The sequence below is a fragment of the Dreissena polymorpha genome, chromosome 4 (assembly GCF_020536995.1).
Source record: "Dreissena polymorpha isolate Duluth1 chromosome 4, UMN_Dpol_1.0, whole genome shotgun sequence".
In the NCBI taxonomy this organism is placed as follows: domain Eukaryota; kingdom Metazoa; phylum Mollusca; class Bivalvia; order Myida; family Dreissenidae; genus Dreissena; species Dreissena polymorpha.
The window spans coordinates 57,241,236-57,258,551 of record NC_068358.1 but is presented as its reverse complement, the minus strand read 5'-3'; the positions used below and the strand labels follow the sequence as shown (position 1 = coordinate 57,258,551).

Here is a 17,316-nt window from a genome sequence, read left to right as displayed (position 1 = left end):
AGTCTACAGCTGAAAGCGGTTAATATCTGGGACGGCATGTCAGGAAAAAAATCAATACCGATAATTCGCATTGTTCATTAATTAAGCAACGATTGATAACACTTATCCTTTATGGATTTTCATGAAAGAAAAACCATAATAAAGAAAATTTTATTCTCTTTAATCTGATATATAAACAAGTTTGGAAAGAATTGGATGAAAAATTTGGACTTTATTGCATAAACACCATTTTCTCAATTCAAGGGGAGGTAATTCTGTACTTCATGGACCAATAATGCTCATTTTTTGTAGGGTTTGTGTCCTCATTGATATAAAGACACTGTGCAAATTTGGAAAGGATCGGACAAAAAATGTGGAAGATTTTTGAAAGTTTTCACAAAATAGGCAAAAACGAATAAACATGCAAAGTTCAACGAGCTCCTGCGGCCATGTTTTTTGACGAATCAAATTTCTTTGAACAACTTTTTCAGGGGAGCCTTTAAAGGTCATCCCTGTGAAATTTTTTGAAAATCTGATAAGCGGTTTCTGACAAGAAGATTTTTTAAGGTTTTTACCATATATGGTCATTGCGGCCATCTTGGTTATGTGATCAAATTTTTTTTAACAATTCTTTTGTACCATGACCTAGGGATGCTCCACATGAAATTTAGTTGAAATTGGCTCAATGGTTTAGTAGAAGAAGATGTTTACAAATTGTTTACAGACAGACGGACGGACGGACGCCGGACGCTGAGTGATCACAATAGCTCACCCCGAGCTATCGCTCAGGTGAGCTAAAAAGTGGACCTAAAAAGTATAAAAAGGGCACATAATTCTGTCAACATGCCAGTCAGAGTTACATAACTTTGCCTGCACAGTCCCCTTATGATAGTTAGTAAGTGTTGCAAGTATGAAAGCAATAGCATTGATACTTTATGAGAAAAGTGGACCTAAACGCAAAACTTAACCGGACGCCGACACCGACGCCAAGGTGATGACAATAGCTCATAATTTTTTTCAAAAAATAGATGAGCTAAAAATGGGGTGAAAATGGAGTAGCAGACTGAAGCTTTTATATGTAATTATAAACAAAAGACAATAAGTCCTTAACAAATAATGCAATCTTGAATCCTTGACATAATGCACTGTTACCCTTGTATATTATCACTCTGTAATAGTTTGTTTAAAATCGCATGCAATATTAAAGTGTTGTGCATAGAAGCTATAGGTTGTTGTTTTTTTAAAGCAAGACAGTAACTCTTAAAAAAATAATGCAATTATTGAAAAACTTCCACAAAAGGCGCTGTTCCACTTCGAGATGATACATCTGTAAACGTTTGACAACATTGACAACATTGATAAGCAAAATAAAGGACGAGTTACCAACACAAGTATATGATGGACAGAAGCACTCATGCAAGAAATGATGCCCACAATTTCTATATCCCTACGCCTTTCGGCAGGAGGCAATAAAAGATCACACATGAATACCCACCGTTCCAGACACATCTACGTCAGCAAATCTGTTGAGCAGTGCACGAACAATACCATGGTAGCCGCCCTTGACAGCATGAATCAGGATTGTATCCCCTGCCTACAATACAGTCAAACGCTAATGTATTCTTCAATTACTGCTCAATAGCTATGAAAAACATACTGGAACAATCAAGCATAATACACTTCAACCAATGACAGCAAGAAGGACTTATCAGTCTTGCAACTGTGAAAAATCTTATGAGAGCCAGTGTGTTCTATCTGCTTTCTTTGCATATTTGCAAATAGGACCTTATGGCTTTTAACGAAAACTATCTGTAATAATATATGTACATAATTAACCATTTTTTTAGCAAGATATAAAGAAAACAACAATAAATTATTAAACCAAATTATATGTTTATTATTATTTATAAGTTTTCTTTGAATCATGTAATGAATAAAAACTAAAATCAAAGTGAGCAAATACAAGCAATAAAGAATAGTTTAACTCTTTCAGTGCTAAAACCGAATTTTGAAGGCCTTTGCAAACAGTTTGGATCATGATGAGACGCCACAGAACATGGTGTCTCATCAGGATCCAAACTGTTTGCTATTCTTAAAGTATTATTTGAAAAAAATGGAAGAAAATGCTAATTTTAGAAATTCAGCAGACGACATTTTAGCAGACAACAAATTTCCCAGCATGCAAAGAGTTAACTACAAAAACACATACCCTGTCAGCCACATTGACATAGGCCTCTTTGGCCAGCAACTCCTGAACAATGTCTTCATAGCCCTCTTTGGCCGCTATCATGAGAGCTGTAAATCCATCCTGCAAGGAGATCATAAAGGATAATGTCAGTTAACCCTTCAACATTCTGATATGTATTTTGACCTGTTTGAAGTCCCTTAGCAATCTAATTTAATTTATGAACTTTCTAAATAGATTCAAGTTTTAAATGCTTCATTTCGAACCCTAAGATACTGATGAGCTGAAAACAGCATGAAAATCTTTAAAGACAGCGAGTTCCTTGCAGATTGTTCTCGTGTTATACTTGTTGCATATAACTGTTATCACTTTGCTCCTAGGTGGAAAAGAAATTACTGATTTCACCAATTTATTGGATCATCTTAAACCTATTCATTACAGCTCTCAGAGCTCGCACTCAGAAGGTGTTTTCGCAACTGTTTATACCCGAAATACAGCTCTGAACAAATCAATTAAGTAAATAGAGACACATTAGGTCATCAAAACGCTTCCCTCATGAACACTATTCACTTTGGGGTCATGATTCCACATTTGTTTCACAGCAATGCTCACCTTATCAACTCCGGCTACGTTGGGGTTATGTTCCAGTAAGGACTGTACGACCTCTGTGTAGCCTCCCTTTGTAGCAACCAGCACCGCAGTCAGGGAGTCCTGGGAACAGAATGTGGTTTACAATCAAATACAAGATAAGAATCAAAAGGGTTTGATCCAGGCCCTACAACGACCCCTATTTCCAGGCCTAATCCTACACTACATCGTAAGTTTGGGTTTGATTGTTCCTTTTTTTAGTCAAATCACAGCAGTCAGTTTGTTAACTCAAACTTTTCTTAGTTTTAATCAACAAAATGAACTTTTAAATGTCACAAAAAGGTTATGAGCAAATTTTATAAAGATATGTTTAAACTGTGATTGGACAAACAAGTGAATTCTAGGTCTTTTATAATTTTTAACTTTAACCTGCCGGCCATGTTTTTAACAAAATGAATCATTTTTAATTCAGATGAGATATCGTTACAACAAATGTTCTAGGCATGTGTGATGATGATATGAAACAAAATGTGACTTCTAAGGTTGTAGATTATTCAGAAGGTTCCACTATAGCAATATAAAGAAAACTGATCCGCCATGTTTTCCAACGGACTGGAACAATTTTTTTTATCTGTAAACTATCAGTGTAAATGTTCTGTGCAATGTCCATGATAACTGGCCAGAAAAAGTAATTTCTAGTGTGTTCACAAGATTCGCTACACCTATTTTAGGAAATTTGCAGCATTTTTTTCTAACAATTGGCAACCAATTTCAAACTCAGCAAAGAAATCATTGCAACACATATTCCATGCAACTTTCAAGATGATCTTGCATAAAAAATGACACAACATTTCAATTATGCAAGAAGGAAAACTGCCTCACCACTGGAAGCCATGTTTTTCAATGGACATTACCAATTTTTAACACTGCTGAAAAAATCATGAACACATGTTCTGAGCAATTTTTATGACCGTTAGCCTTAATGTTTGATCTCTACAATGTTCAAGGTTTCACTAAACCCGAAAAAGAAAACTGACATGTCCCAAGTGTTTTTCATTAACGTTTTCAAGCTTGGCCAAGAAATTGGTAGAACAGATACAGAAAAAGTGTCATGATCATAGGGCAAAGTTTTCCTGAAATTTGCGTAGTGACGTAGCCTTTAATCTTATACATGTTCTTACCTGATTTCATAAAGAGATAAATGCAGCCTTTGTTAGCAAGTCACATGTTGACAAAAGACGAAGAATGACGGACAAATAGGACCTACCATGCCCGTGTTATCCACAAGAGCCCCGCTTTCAAGGAGAATTTTGACAATCTCTGCATGGCCCTTCCTGCAGGCCCAGATCAACGGGGTGGTGCCGTACTGGAGACATAAACAGGATCAAACTGGAGCATCGCTCTGAGATAACTGGGCATAATGCAAATGAGCAAAGTGTTGTCCCAGATTACCCAGTGCTGTCCGCACTTTCTGCTTATATAGAATTTTTGTTAAAAGGAAGTCTTTTCTAAACAACAATCCAGTTCAGAAGGAAGATATTGACCCCCTATTAGCCTGTGCAGACTGTGGAACAAACCTAGTACAAGTACCATGTACAAAAAGATAACATTCTTAAAATACCGCAGCTTATATTTTGTTATTATTAATAGTAATTACCCTAAGATGTCCAATTAATCAGACTCCACTTAAACTTAAATCATTCAAATGTTTAAAAAAAATATGGATAAGAAGATGGCTTCACCTTGTCAGTGCTGTTAACCTTGGCCCCTTTTTCGACCAGCGACCTTACCACCTCCAGGTGACCCCTACCAGCAGCCCAGCAGAGACAAGACATGTTGTGCTGAAAGGGTCATAGATGGATACATTTATAACAATACTGATGCTTAATTGCTTATAAGTAACTTATACTTTTATCTTTTCTATTTAATTACCTTAAATGGCTACAGTCTTAAATAAAGATGCACTGTGATTTAAATACAACACTATGATAGCCAAGCAAAAATTGAGAAAAATACAAGGTCATGGACATAATAAGTCTGTCGTATAAAAGTGACCCCACATCTGGTAAGTTTGCGGAGGATTTGATAAAAACTGTTCAACTTCGACAGCAAAAATACTAAACATGCTCATCTGCCTGTTAATCCACAAAGGATGATACTATCATGATACTAATAAGAGGCCTGAGTATGACATTTAAACATAAACATGAAAATCAGTCTCACAGTCACTAAATGTATGGTTTGCACAATAATCTGCTAGAATTATCTAAGAAATATAGTGTATTTCATGTTGCCTATATAACAAGCTGCACACCAGACTGTTAAACATGGTATGTTTGGAAAAAAAAAGGTATTGTGAATGTCTTTGAACCCTTTCCAGCTTAGAAGGAAAGGGAAAATGATACACAATGGATAAGGCAAACAGCACAAAACCAAAACAGCCTGCAAGTAACTCCCAGTCTATTCAGGTTTAACACTGTCTGCTACTCATCAGTATCTAAGGGTTGGAAATAAAGCCTTTAAAACTTGAATCAGGTAAGAAAGATCTTAAATTTGTAGTCAATTACAAAATCTAATTAAATTTAGAAGACCTAACTTACTAGTGGTAAAGCGTCAAACACCACGTACCTCAGCTTTGATGTTTGGGTCCGCTCCCCGGTCTAGCAGCTCTTGAACGACCTCTGTACGACCCTTGTACGAGGCCCACATAAGGGCTGTCCAATAGTACTGAAATAGTTGCCCCACTTTAATTTGAAAACTGGGCTTAATGCAAAGGCGTTATGTGTCATCTTAGATAAGCTAGTGCAGTTCGCCCAGGCCAATCAGGGACAACACATTCTTCCTACACTGGATTTTGGCTAACAAGAGAAATACCACAGAAGCGAAAAGTGTTGTCCCAGATCAGCCTGTGGAGGCTGCACAGGCTAATCTGGGACAATGATTTACGCATATGAGTTACACCCAGTTTTTTAACAGCAAGGTTCAACGGCATTTGAAACTGTACCAAGCACACAAAAGTCACACAAAACTTTAAGAAATGTTTTACTTCATTTGCTGTTTTTGTTGTTGTTTTGTGGTAGTTTTACTGTTACTTTACAGTCCCTCATGTTTCAAGAAAATTTCTTGCCATGATTTACGAAGATCAAGATTGAAGGCCCCCTACACTGCTTCAGATGTGTATTTGGTATACCATTTTGTATGAGACTGCAGTGGAGTAGTGCATGCATGAAGTCTGACTAACAACCTGGAGGTTGCATGTTCGATATCCACTCGTGCTTTGTTCTCAATACTTTGCTTTAAGATATCAAATTCTTGTTCTTTCAATGAAACATATTTGAGAGCGACTCAATACTCTCCGGCAAACAACAAGACAAACAGACAGTCAAACAGGACAAACGTTCAAGGCCATGAAAATTCATAGACATAATTATATTGCTGTGATGTTGTTTTTTTCCACTCAAATTCTGGCTTGTATTGAGTTAACAGGGATATCAAGTGAAGATATAAGCACATAAATGGCCAGAAATGTAATGGGTATTTCTCTAAGAATAGTACATGAACTCTAGTACAAGGAAAAGACAATCCATTGGTTACCATATCCCTGTGCTCAACGTGTGCACCTTTCTCGAGAAGTTCTATACATATCTCCAGGTAGCCATCTTTAGCAGCGTAGGTCAATGCTGTCCAGTTATCCTAAGGGAAAATGTGATCACATGTATGTATATGTATAGTAATTGACTGTTAATCTATAACATTTCTCTGATTTAAACAGAATTCAAAAGAGTTTAAATGCATGCTTCCATGACAATACCTCTGCAAAATTAAATACACAAGAAAATTGCAACCATCAGTGATTGTTAAGTCCCCACACACATTAACGCTTTCATAAAACAAATTACCTTGAATAAACAGTTACAGAGTGTGAAATATTCCTTATTATTTCCATTAAAGTTTCAATTTAAAAAGGTTATTGACAGCTCTATCTGATCACAACAAAACCAAATCAATAAGCTGCGTTGGCTGCATAACTAGAATATAAGGCCTTATTATACTGAGGAACAAGTACATATGTTTTTACAAATTTGTTTAGCAAATATGACCAAATTATCTAATCCTCAATGCATTCATGAAATAGTGACTGAAATAAACAACACAATGAATAACTAATTTCAATTCACTGACATTCCCTATAAATCAACAGTAACTGAAAAACAGTGCAGGGTTTAACACAGTTCATTACTCAAGTAGAGCACTCACATTGTCCTTAGCGTTGGGGTCAATGCCGGCCTCCAGTAGCTCCCTTACTAAGCTTATCTCCCCTTTCTGACATGCCAGCATCAGGAACGTCTGGCCGCTCTGAACGCAACAAACATACTTGTAAACTTGTTAAGAAAGCCAAGTGTGTGAAACCTGCATTTTTTTCATTGGTTTTGAACACGTTTTCTTTGACACGTTAAACTTTTTTGAACTTAACTTTTACAAGCGTTTGTATGAACATTATCTGATCTCGTACTTACATTGGGGACAAATATGGTTATTCTGTCAGGGTTGTGGTTTTGCCATATTCTTTGCAATAGAGGTAGACAAGTGCAAAATGTTCTAAAAGTCATTTAGCAGTTAAAGCTTCAGCCAAATCTTGCTAGCAAATGGCCAAATATAAGAGGTCTTAAGTGCACAAAGTTGTGAGGCTTATTTATAATATTCTAAAACAGAAAAAAAGGCCATTATTCTGCAAAAATTTGTTACACCCAAAATGCCTTCCTTCAAGACAATCTAAACACTAGAAATGGCGCGGCCGCGGCCGATGCCTATCCCCACGCTGCAACTTTTGACCCAGGGTCAGATCAAAATTCTAAATAGTGCACTGTTGCACATAATTATGCTCATAGCTACCATGTGTTTAAATTTCAAGGTTCTAGTGCTACTAAAGGAGGAGATAGTGGCCAGAACTGACGGATGTACGGCGGAGATAACCACATAATTAAGGCCATTCAGCTGTGAAAATTTAAGCTATATTCACCAAGCCATTAAAAAGAAATTGAAACATTAGCTTAAAGACATGCATACAGACGTACAGATGAACTGTTTTATGAACAGATGGACACGTGCAGTGCTAGATGCCTCCCAAGATCTGTGTACTACACCTAGTCTCTTTTTGCTTCCACATGATGCGCCTTAAGGCAGGGCACACAGAAATGTTGGATATGTTTTTAAATTTTTATATATTTTTTGTTCGTAATATATATCATTATTTCCAAACTAAAAAAATTAATCCTTGAAAAAATGTTAACAGTCTGGGCCAGGTTTCCACCCTTTTCTTAATGACTTTTTCAATTGCTATCGTAAGATAATAATACTTGCACATGTACAACTTTATATCGGAAGAAAATGTTATGAGCACTTTGTCAAACAAAGTTGTGTTGAGCACTTTGTCAAACAAAGTTGTGTTGAGCACTTTGTCAAACAAGTAAGACAAGATGCGTTTGTGAAACACAATGTCCCCCTATATGACGTTTGACCTTGAAGGATGACCTTGACCTTGACCCTTCACCACTCAAAATGTGCAGCTCCATGAGATAAACATGCATTTCAAATATAAAATTGCTAGCTTCAATATTGCAGAAGTGACATTACATGAGCAATTTTGACCTATATATTTGACCTTGAAGGATGACCTTGACCTTGACCTTTCACCACTCAAAATGTGCAGCTCCATGAGATACACTTGCATGCCAAATATCAAGTTGCTATCTTCAATATTGCAAAAGTATTCATAAAATAAATGATTTGGGCCACATATATTTGACCTCTGACCTTGAAGGATGACCTTGACCTTGACCTTTCACCACTCAAAATGTGCAGCTCCATGAGATACACATGCATGCCAAATATCAAGTTGCTATCTTCAATATTGCAAAAGTATTCATAAAATGAGCGATTTTGGCCACATATATTTGACCTCTGACCTTTAAGGATGACCTTGACCTTTCACCACTCAAAATGTGCAGCTCCATGAGATACACATGCATGCCAAATATCAAGTTGCTATATTCAATATAGCAAAAGTTATTGCAAAATGTTAAAGTTGGCGCAAACCAACCAACCAACAGACCAACCAACAGACCAACAGACAGGGCAAAAACAATATGTCCCCCACTACTATAGTGGAGGACATAAAAAGTTGTGTTGAGCACTTTGTCAAACAAAGTTGTGCTGAGTACTTGGCCAAACAAAGTTGTGGTGAGCACTTTGTCAAATAAAGTTGTGGTTAGCACTTTGTCAAACAAAGTTATGTCTACTGACATACATACATCTATGGTGGTTCCAATATATTCCTATCCTACTTAACACAGGTTGAATAATCTTTCAATTACTGATTTGAAGAAGATCAACTGAAGAGTCATACAAGGGCTGTTTGTAAAACATGCATGCCCCCCATATGGGCTGTCAGTTGTAGTGGCAGCCATTGTGTGAATACGTTTTTTGTAACTGTGACCTTGACCTTTGACCTCGTGACCTGAAAATCAATAGGGGCCATCTGCCAATCATGATCAATGTACCTATAAAGTTTCATGATCCTAGGCATAGCATTCTTGAGTTATCATCCGGAAACCATTTTACTAGTTCAAGTCACTGTTACCTTGACCTTTGACCTAGTGACTTGAAAATCAATAGGGGTCATCTGCCAGTCGTTATCAATGTACTTATGAAGTTTCATGATCCTAGGCGTAAGCATTCTTGAGTTATCATCCTGAAACCATTTTACTATTTCGAGTCACTGTGACCTTGACCTTTGACCTAGTGACCTGAAAATCAATAGGGGTCATCTGCGAGTCATGATCAATGTACCTATGAAGTTTCATGATCCTAGGCGTAAGCATTCTTGAGTTATCATCAGGAAACCATTATACTGTGTCGAGTCAACGTAACCTTAACCTTTGACCTAGTCTCCTGAAAATCAAAAGGGGTCATCTGCCAGTCATGATCAATGTACCTATGAAGTTTCATGATCCTAGGCTTAAGCATTCTTGAGTTATCATCCGGAAACTGTTTTACTGTTTCGAGTTACTGTGACCTTGACATTTGATCAAGTGACCTGAAAATCAATAGGGGTCATCTGCGAGTCATGATCAATGTACCTATGAAATTTCATGATCCTAGGCGTAAGCGACCTTGAGTTATCATCCAGAAACCATTCGTTGGACAGACCGACCAACTAACCGACCGACATGTGCAAAACAATATACCCCCTCTTCTTTGAAGGGGGGCATAAAAATTGAAAGAGAAGCGAAGGGCTGTTACAAAAGGAGAGCAAAACACTTAAAGGGGCTTGTTGACAGTTGGTAAAATGACGATTTTCAAAATAATTGTAATAGGTTAAAGAAAAGAATGTATACATTATGTTTAAACAAGTAAAATAACGCTATTGACTAAGACTAATGTTAATGATATTGTTTCATTAAAAATAATGTATAATTGTCTTTCAAAATCTGTAAAATAATAAAGCGTTTGTAATGCTTTTCATCCATAATTTGGAAAATTAGTGCAGTGGTTACATAACATATGTAATTCACAGTTCAGTGTGAAAGCTGGCTTAGCGCAGTTGATGCACACTGGCTTTTGCTTTCAGAGAACCCAGGTTCCAATCCTGGGAGAGGCAATTTTTTTCATTCAATTTTTGTCTTGCTGTTGTCATTAGTTTAAACTATTAAAAACATTATCAATTTATTAATAAACATATTTAATTACATTTTCAAAAATACGAAAATCTATTAACAAGTCCCTTCCAGTCACATTCTATACAACCAAAGCAATGCTTACATCATCTCTTTCCTCCAAGTTGATGGTTTTATTCTGTAGCAGTGTTCGGACATTGGAGAGGTCGCCTCGCCTGATGTTTTCCCACAACATCTGTGACCGCAAATTGTTTTGTGCAAGTGCCATCCTTGACTATGTGTTGCATTACCCTCTGGAAAAGTTCCATAAAAACAAATGGAAGTCCTAAAATTGATCACTTTACAATCGATTACACTGCATCAATTTCTTAATCAGTAAACTGCTGAAATGAAAGCTATATATATAGCTGCAGTGTAAAGTGGCCCAAAAGTCAAAGTATGCATGAATCATGTGTTGCATACAAATGGAAATATATGGAATCAAAATGTAATCTTACATGTACCCATAAACAACACAGATGCATTAAGGTGTAAGGAACAGTGTGTTTGCACTGCAATGGTGGGACTCCCTGGTTGTATTCCTTTGTATTATAACCTTTATATAAGCACATTAAAGTCCCGTTAGCGGAGATATTAATGGGCAGAATCGTAAGAAAACGTGTTTTTATTGAGGATATCACTGAAAATCCGGTTGAAGACAAGCGATTTTTAATTTGGGGTCGAGTACGGTAAATTACGAAAACGACCTAATTAATATTCATGAATTGACACGTTAATTCAAACCTAAACAAACAAAATTGCGGATACGGGCGAATTAAGCGGAGAGAAGGTAAGAACAAATGCAAATACATCTGTTACAGACGGGAACCGAGTTGCAACGCTATGTTTTTGCTAAATGTATTTATCTTACATATGCTAATAATCTTTAGCGAAAGCTAAATATAGATATAACTTGCATAACTCGTGACGCTGCAATGATTTATAAATGAAGTTTATTTCTCGCTATACTATTTATTTATAGGGACTTTAAGCAAGAAAACATGTAACAAATAATGCAGTAAATAGATACATGGCTAGATAGGAGAAGTTTTTCACCAAACTCGAGAGAAAATGATCAATACAATACAAAATAGTGAGTTCCATTTACCAAAAGAGTCACAATTTAATAGGTTAAAACCTTAATGTAAACAAAATAAAAAATTGCATTGTTCTGCCATTTTTCAAATGTTACTATTCAACAAAGTTATTTTTTAATTTGACAAAGTGACCTAGTTTTTAAATGAATCTGATCTAGAATCAAACATGGCCTAGACACAGTCAATATAAACATTCAGACAAAGTTTCATGAAGCTTGCGTCAAACATATTAAACGTACAAATGTACAGTGGTAAGATTTGTTATGAAGATTTGACCTGGTGACCTACATGTAGCTTCGAAACACAAATGACTTAAGTTCGATTTTGGCCTAAGCATTGTCCAGATCATCATTCTGACCAATTTTCATATAAACTGGGTCATAAATGTGGCTGCAGAGTGGTAACAAGGTTTTTCTAAGATTTGACCTGGTGACCTAGATTTTTGTCATGTGACCTTGCTGAGGTATTACCAAAATGAACATTCTAACCACTTTGAACTATTTGATTGATGAGTTTTATCTAGAATGGTAACAATTTTTATATGATTAGGCCTGGTGACCTAGTTTTAAACCCACATAGATTTTAACTTGGCCTAGATAAACATTTAGACCAAGTTTCATGATTGAGTAATAAATAAGGCTTTACCCAGAATAAAACTCGGCTTAAAAAAAAGCTAGACATTCTGACAAATTTAATAGAGATCGAATCATAAATGTGGCCTCTAGAGTGACAACAAGGTTTTTCTAAGATTAAACCTGTTGACCTAGTTTTGTGAACCAGATTGGTTTCCAGGGCTTTTCACCCTTATATAACAGGGACCGAAATTTGGCCCTTCCCAATTAAAAATAAGGTTATTTTTCCTAAAATTGATAAAGGAATTTCCCAAATTGTAAAAAAAGAAAAAAAACATTTATTTTTATTTTTTTACTTAGACATATTGGGCATCTCCCAAATTGAAAGCAATGAGCTCTAATATGATTAAGAAAGCACCACAATGTGTCTTTTAATACTTCTGCACAATGAAAAAGACCCTGTTTCAAAAACTTTTAAAAACACGGTCTTCCCAAAATGAGCAGTTATCACACATGAAATTCCCAATTTGAAAGGCTAGGGCCTCTTCCCAATTTCCTGATGAAAAGCCCTGGTTTCCTAAAGATTGAATCATAAATGTTGCCTCCAGAGTGATGACAAGGTTTTTTTAAGTTTTGCCTTGGTGACTTAGATTTGGACCAAGAGAGCCAAGATGGCCGTAGTTCGCTCACCTGAGAGGAGTCGGTTCATTCAATCTTTACCAAACGTCAAACTTGACCTAGATATTGTCCAGACAAACATCCTGGTCAAGTTTCATCATTATTGAACCAAAACTCTGGCATATGGATTTTTTTTTGTTTTTGTACGATTTGACCTGGTGACCCATATTTTGAGCTGAACCCCCTTACCAAACATCAAACTTTGCTTTCAAAAATAAATATTATGACCAAGATTCATAAAATCTGAAACAAAATTGTGACCTCTAGAGTGTTTACAAGGATTTTGTATAATATAATGAAAATTTGGACAATCTAAGGGCAATAATTATGGCATTGATTATGTGATATATATAAAACCAATCTTTGTACCAAGTTTCATGATGATTGGGCAAAAAATGTCATTACTAGAGTGTTCACAAGCTTTTTTTACCATATAAATATATGAAAACTGCCCTCCCCCCCCCCCCCTGACAGCCATGTTATTCAACTGACCGGAACCATTTTCATACTCAACTCTCATATCAAGTAAACAAATGTTCTGACCAAATTTCATGAAAATTGGGCCAAAAATGTGACTTCTAAGAGTGTTCACATGTTTTCACTATATACATATACAGTACACTCCACGCGTTTTCCCCAAAAAACGCGCTCCCTCCGTGGGGTTTTTTCTGCTAGCGAGTGTTCACGCGGCGTTGGAAGAGCGAGGTGAACTCGATAAAACGCTCGGCGTTACGCCGCGTTCGCTAATTCCCGCGGCGTGTATTACTTTAGGCTAGTCGGTAAATGCAGACACTTTCCGTTCTTATCAGTGATCGCCGCGCAACGCCGCGTTAGCAGTGTGCTACTGGGCATGCCAAAAAATAAAAACATTGTTATAATAAATTGTTTAAATACTGTAGTACATGTATAAAAAAGATAATTGTATAGAAAATTAATACGTATAAAAATTATGTTTTTTAATTCACAGGTACGTCTACAATATGAATTAGTCTAATATAATACATTTGACAAATTAATATTTAAATCATAACACATATGACACAAGAATAAATGTTCCGTAAAATTTCCAAATGAGAATAATAATTAGTAATCCGAAACACACTACGATTTTTAATTGTTAACACGACGTTTACAAATGCTTCCAATATACAGTCATGTATATTTCCCGACAAAAGCGCGCGAAAATTATGCTGCAATGTACAAGGTCAAGGTACAATGTATACTCCTGCAAAGCGTGCGTGTATTGATTTTTTTGATACAAACTTTGTAGCGCAGAGAACATTGAATTTTGTTGATTTCGGTTAAAAGTTTCTTTGGTATTTATTAACGAAATTATATCGCGAATAAGTTGATATTTCCTCTAAAATAGTTTCAAATCGAACACGCCGAATGTTTATCGTTACGGTATTTTAGTAGAGTAATTATTTTAACACTAATTGTATAGTAAACTGATTAAAGAAGACATCTGGGCGGAACTGGATTTTAAGTGTTTGACGTTATGAAAACACGCAAAGCTTGTCTACTGACCTATTGTGTAGACTGCTGTCTGCGGTGTTTTGACAAAAGGGATTAAAATGTGTGATGTCACTCTGCCGATTTGGTCCATAATTACTGGTATTGGTAAACATTGTTTAGAATGTCGACGCAACAAGAATACAACTGTGAATATTAAATGCAATTATCAACTCAATAGTTACCACCTTTTATCAATCAATGGAATAACCTACAAACAAAGAGAAAATCAATGCATTAGCTAGCAGAGAATTGACTTTGTTCCGACAATTAAAACCATTCCTTATGCATTCGTTGAACGTGTTTACTTGAGTAAGACAGGAAGCGGCTTTTCTTTGATTACGTCAAACTGTAAATTCACACAGATTTGCGAGATTTTTAGGGTCCTTGGTCATTTGTATACATGTTCAGTATAGAAAATCACCTGCTAACATGAAAACTTTGGATTAAATTATCAAAATAAAAACAATGTTGCAAACTGTGTTTATATCAATTGGTAATTATTAGTTAAAAGACGACGTTTTGTGTGTCGTAAATCAACGAGTTTTCTATACAACAACAACTACTTCTACAACCACGTCGGGATCGATCTATCTTGGTTGTTTTTTTAATTGTAAATATTATACTACATGTACATGTATTTACTTGTAATAAATGTAATTTTATTTGAAAATCAGGAAGTCAAACAAAATTAATTTGATCGTTATCTCGTAAAACGCGGAGTTTCCCCTGCGTTACCAACGCCGAGGACCGCCGCGTCGGCCTATCAGTTTTGCCGATCGTTAACCGCCGCGTCCAAAATCATGCAAACGCCGCGTATAGCGGGATTTTCTTAATCTCCCTCCAGGTCGAAACCCGCGGAGTATGGAGGGAAATTGGGGAAAACGCGTTGAGTGTACTGTAGAGAAAAATGCCCCGCCCACTGGCAGTCATGTTTTTTCACCGATCTGGACCATTTTCGAACTCGTCCGTGATATCAATAAAAACCAATGTTTTGACCAACTTTCATTATGATTGGGCAAAAATTGTGACTTCTAGAGTGTTTACAAGGTTTCTCTATAGCCAAATAAGGAAAACTGCCCCGCCCACTGGCTGCCATGTTTTTCAACGGACCGGAACCACTTTTGAACTCGACCAACATATCATAAAGGCAAACATTTTGACAAAGTTACATGAAGATTGGGCATGAAATGTGACTTCTACAGTGTTTACAAGGTTTTTCTTTTTTTGACCTAGTTTTTGACCTGGCACAACCAAGTTTCCAACTCGGCTGAGATTTTATTGGGGCAAAGCTTTTGACCAAGTTTCATGAAGATCCGACATGAAATGTGGCCTCTAGAGTGTTTACGAGCAAATGTTTACGGACGGACGGACTGACGGACATACGACGGACAAAGACGGGTCAGAAAAGCTCACCTGAGCAATCAGGTGAGCTAAAAAGCCATTGAGAAAGTTTCACAAATGAGGATTGAAAAATTAGGCTTTGACTGGGATAACAAGCTAAAAGTGCACCATGTGCATTGCAATTACGTGCTTAAGTTTGGAAGGGGACTATCAAAGAAACATTTGTGCATATTTCCGTGAAGAAGACCACAATTTTTGTATATTGTTTCACAAATCTTACCATATGGTTAGGAAAAGAAGGAACAGAACTTACCTCAAATAATTTTCAGCAAATTGTATCAACTGATTCTTCAAAACTGGACCGTTTTGTCTTCAAAATCTCATCTGAAGCACAATAGTTAAAAATCCACTTACATCACTATAAAATCCATTTACTAATACACATTATCCTCTGTTAACAGTTGTCAATCTCATTTTAAACAGGAAATACGGTTTATTTGCTAAAACATAAATATGTTCATGTACTGGGTAGGTGGCAAATCGGTCAAGATAATCAGCTGTAAACAAATCAAGTGTTACCTAGTAGAACATGTTTGACAGATAACCCATGATATAAAATAGCACAAGCACACAAAATGTGACCCTGCTATCATTCTGTACTTTAAGTTAAAACTACAGCATGACAGCATGCAAACAAGACAGAACCGTGTTAAGGCATTCTTTCAACTTCTGTTTCTGAAATCTTTATCCTGAAATAAGTCCTTAAAGGCTTTACAGTATAGGTCAGTGACATACTGAACAAACATGAGAAAGCATTCGTAATCATGCATTCCAAATCATGTTTATATAATGACAAGATTTAAAGGCACATGATGAAGCATTTGTAATCATGCATTCCAAATTATGTTCATATGATGCATGCCATTAAAGGCACTACATCACAGATTTTCATAAGTATCCAATAACAGTCTTAACTTGATTGAATAAAGCACGTCTGGAAAAAATGCCTAAGTACAGGTATACAACATTCAAGAAGGGCAAACAAAGGCACTAGGTCGCTCACCTCAGTTGAACAAGATATGACACTAAAATCACTATAATGAGATTTTGCCTTCGGTAACAAGGATATCAACTCACATGATTGTACACAAAATAAACATCTGAGATTGCAAAATTATGAATAAAGCAATATAAGAAAAACTGCTATGCCCACTGGCAGACAATTGTTTAAAAATAAATCAGATATTAAACTGGACTGCTTTCCTATAAAAAAACAAAAACAAGATGACCTTGACCTAGACCCGACTAGTCCAAAAACAATCCCAAGAGAGGTCTGCATGTGTGTTTGCTGCATCCAATAATTCATCAAGCCATACCACTGTCTACAAACTAAGATTTTCAACAGAGTTGAAAACCTGGTTATAAACTTTTAAGTAAGCATTCTATGAACAAAACCCTTTAATAATAATCTGGAAAGAACCGCTTTTGTAAAGATGTTACAATATTTACTCAGAATATCAATTCTATCTTAAATCTAAAGACTAAAACATAGATCCAAACCAGACCAGTTGTTTAATGCAATGCCCCATATTTCAATATCTTTAACACCCTTAGAAAAATTAACTCTCAATCATGTTAAGAAGCCA

General features: G+C 36.2%; 1 protein-coding gene across 8 annotated transcripts in view; it reads right to left on the bottom strand.

The window, feature by feature from the left end:
* The window catches only part of LOC127878917 (kinase D-interacting substrate of 220 kDa B-like), an 85,231-nt gene that overhangs the window by 40,071 nt on the left and 27,844 nt on the right, over positions 1-17,316 (bottom strand). For all 8 annotated transcript variants that reach the window (XM_052425470.1, XM_052425465.1, XM_052425468.1 and 5 more), the window contains exons 2-11: positions 15,984-16,054; positions 10,574-10,721; positions 7,010-7,108; positions 6,347-6,445; positions 5,381-5,479; positions 4,495-4,593; positions 4,020-4,118; positions 2,777-2,875; positions 2,189-2,287; positions 1,475-1,573 (exon numbers count right to left, since the gene is read on the bottom strand). In XM_052425470.1, the coding sequence (XP_052281430.1) occupies positions 1,475-1,573; positions 2,189-2,287; positions 2,777-2,875; positions 4,020-4,118; positions 4,495-4,593; positions 5,381-5,479; positions 6,347-6,445; positions 7,010-7,108; positions 10,574-10,696 (915 nt within the window). In that variant the 5' untranslated portion in view covers positions 10,697-10,721; positions 15,984-16,054. The remainder of the gene's footprint in view (positions 1-1,474; positions 1,574-2,188; positions 2,288-2,776; positions 2,876-4,019; positions 4,119-4,494; positions 4,594-5,380; positions 5,480-6,346; positions 6,446-7,009; positions 7,109-10,573; positions 10,722-15,983; positions 16,055-17,316) is intronic.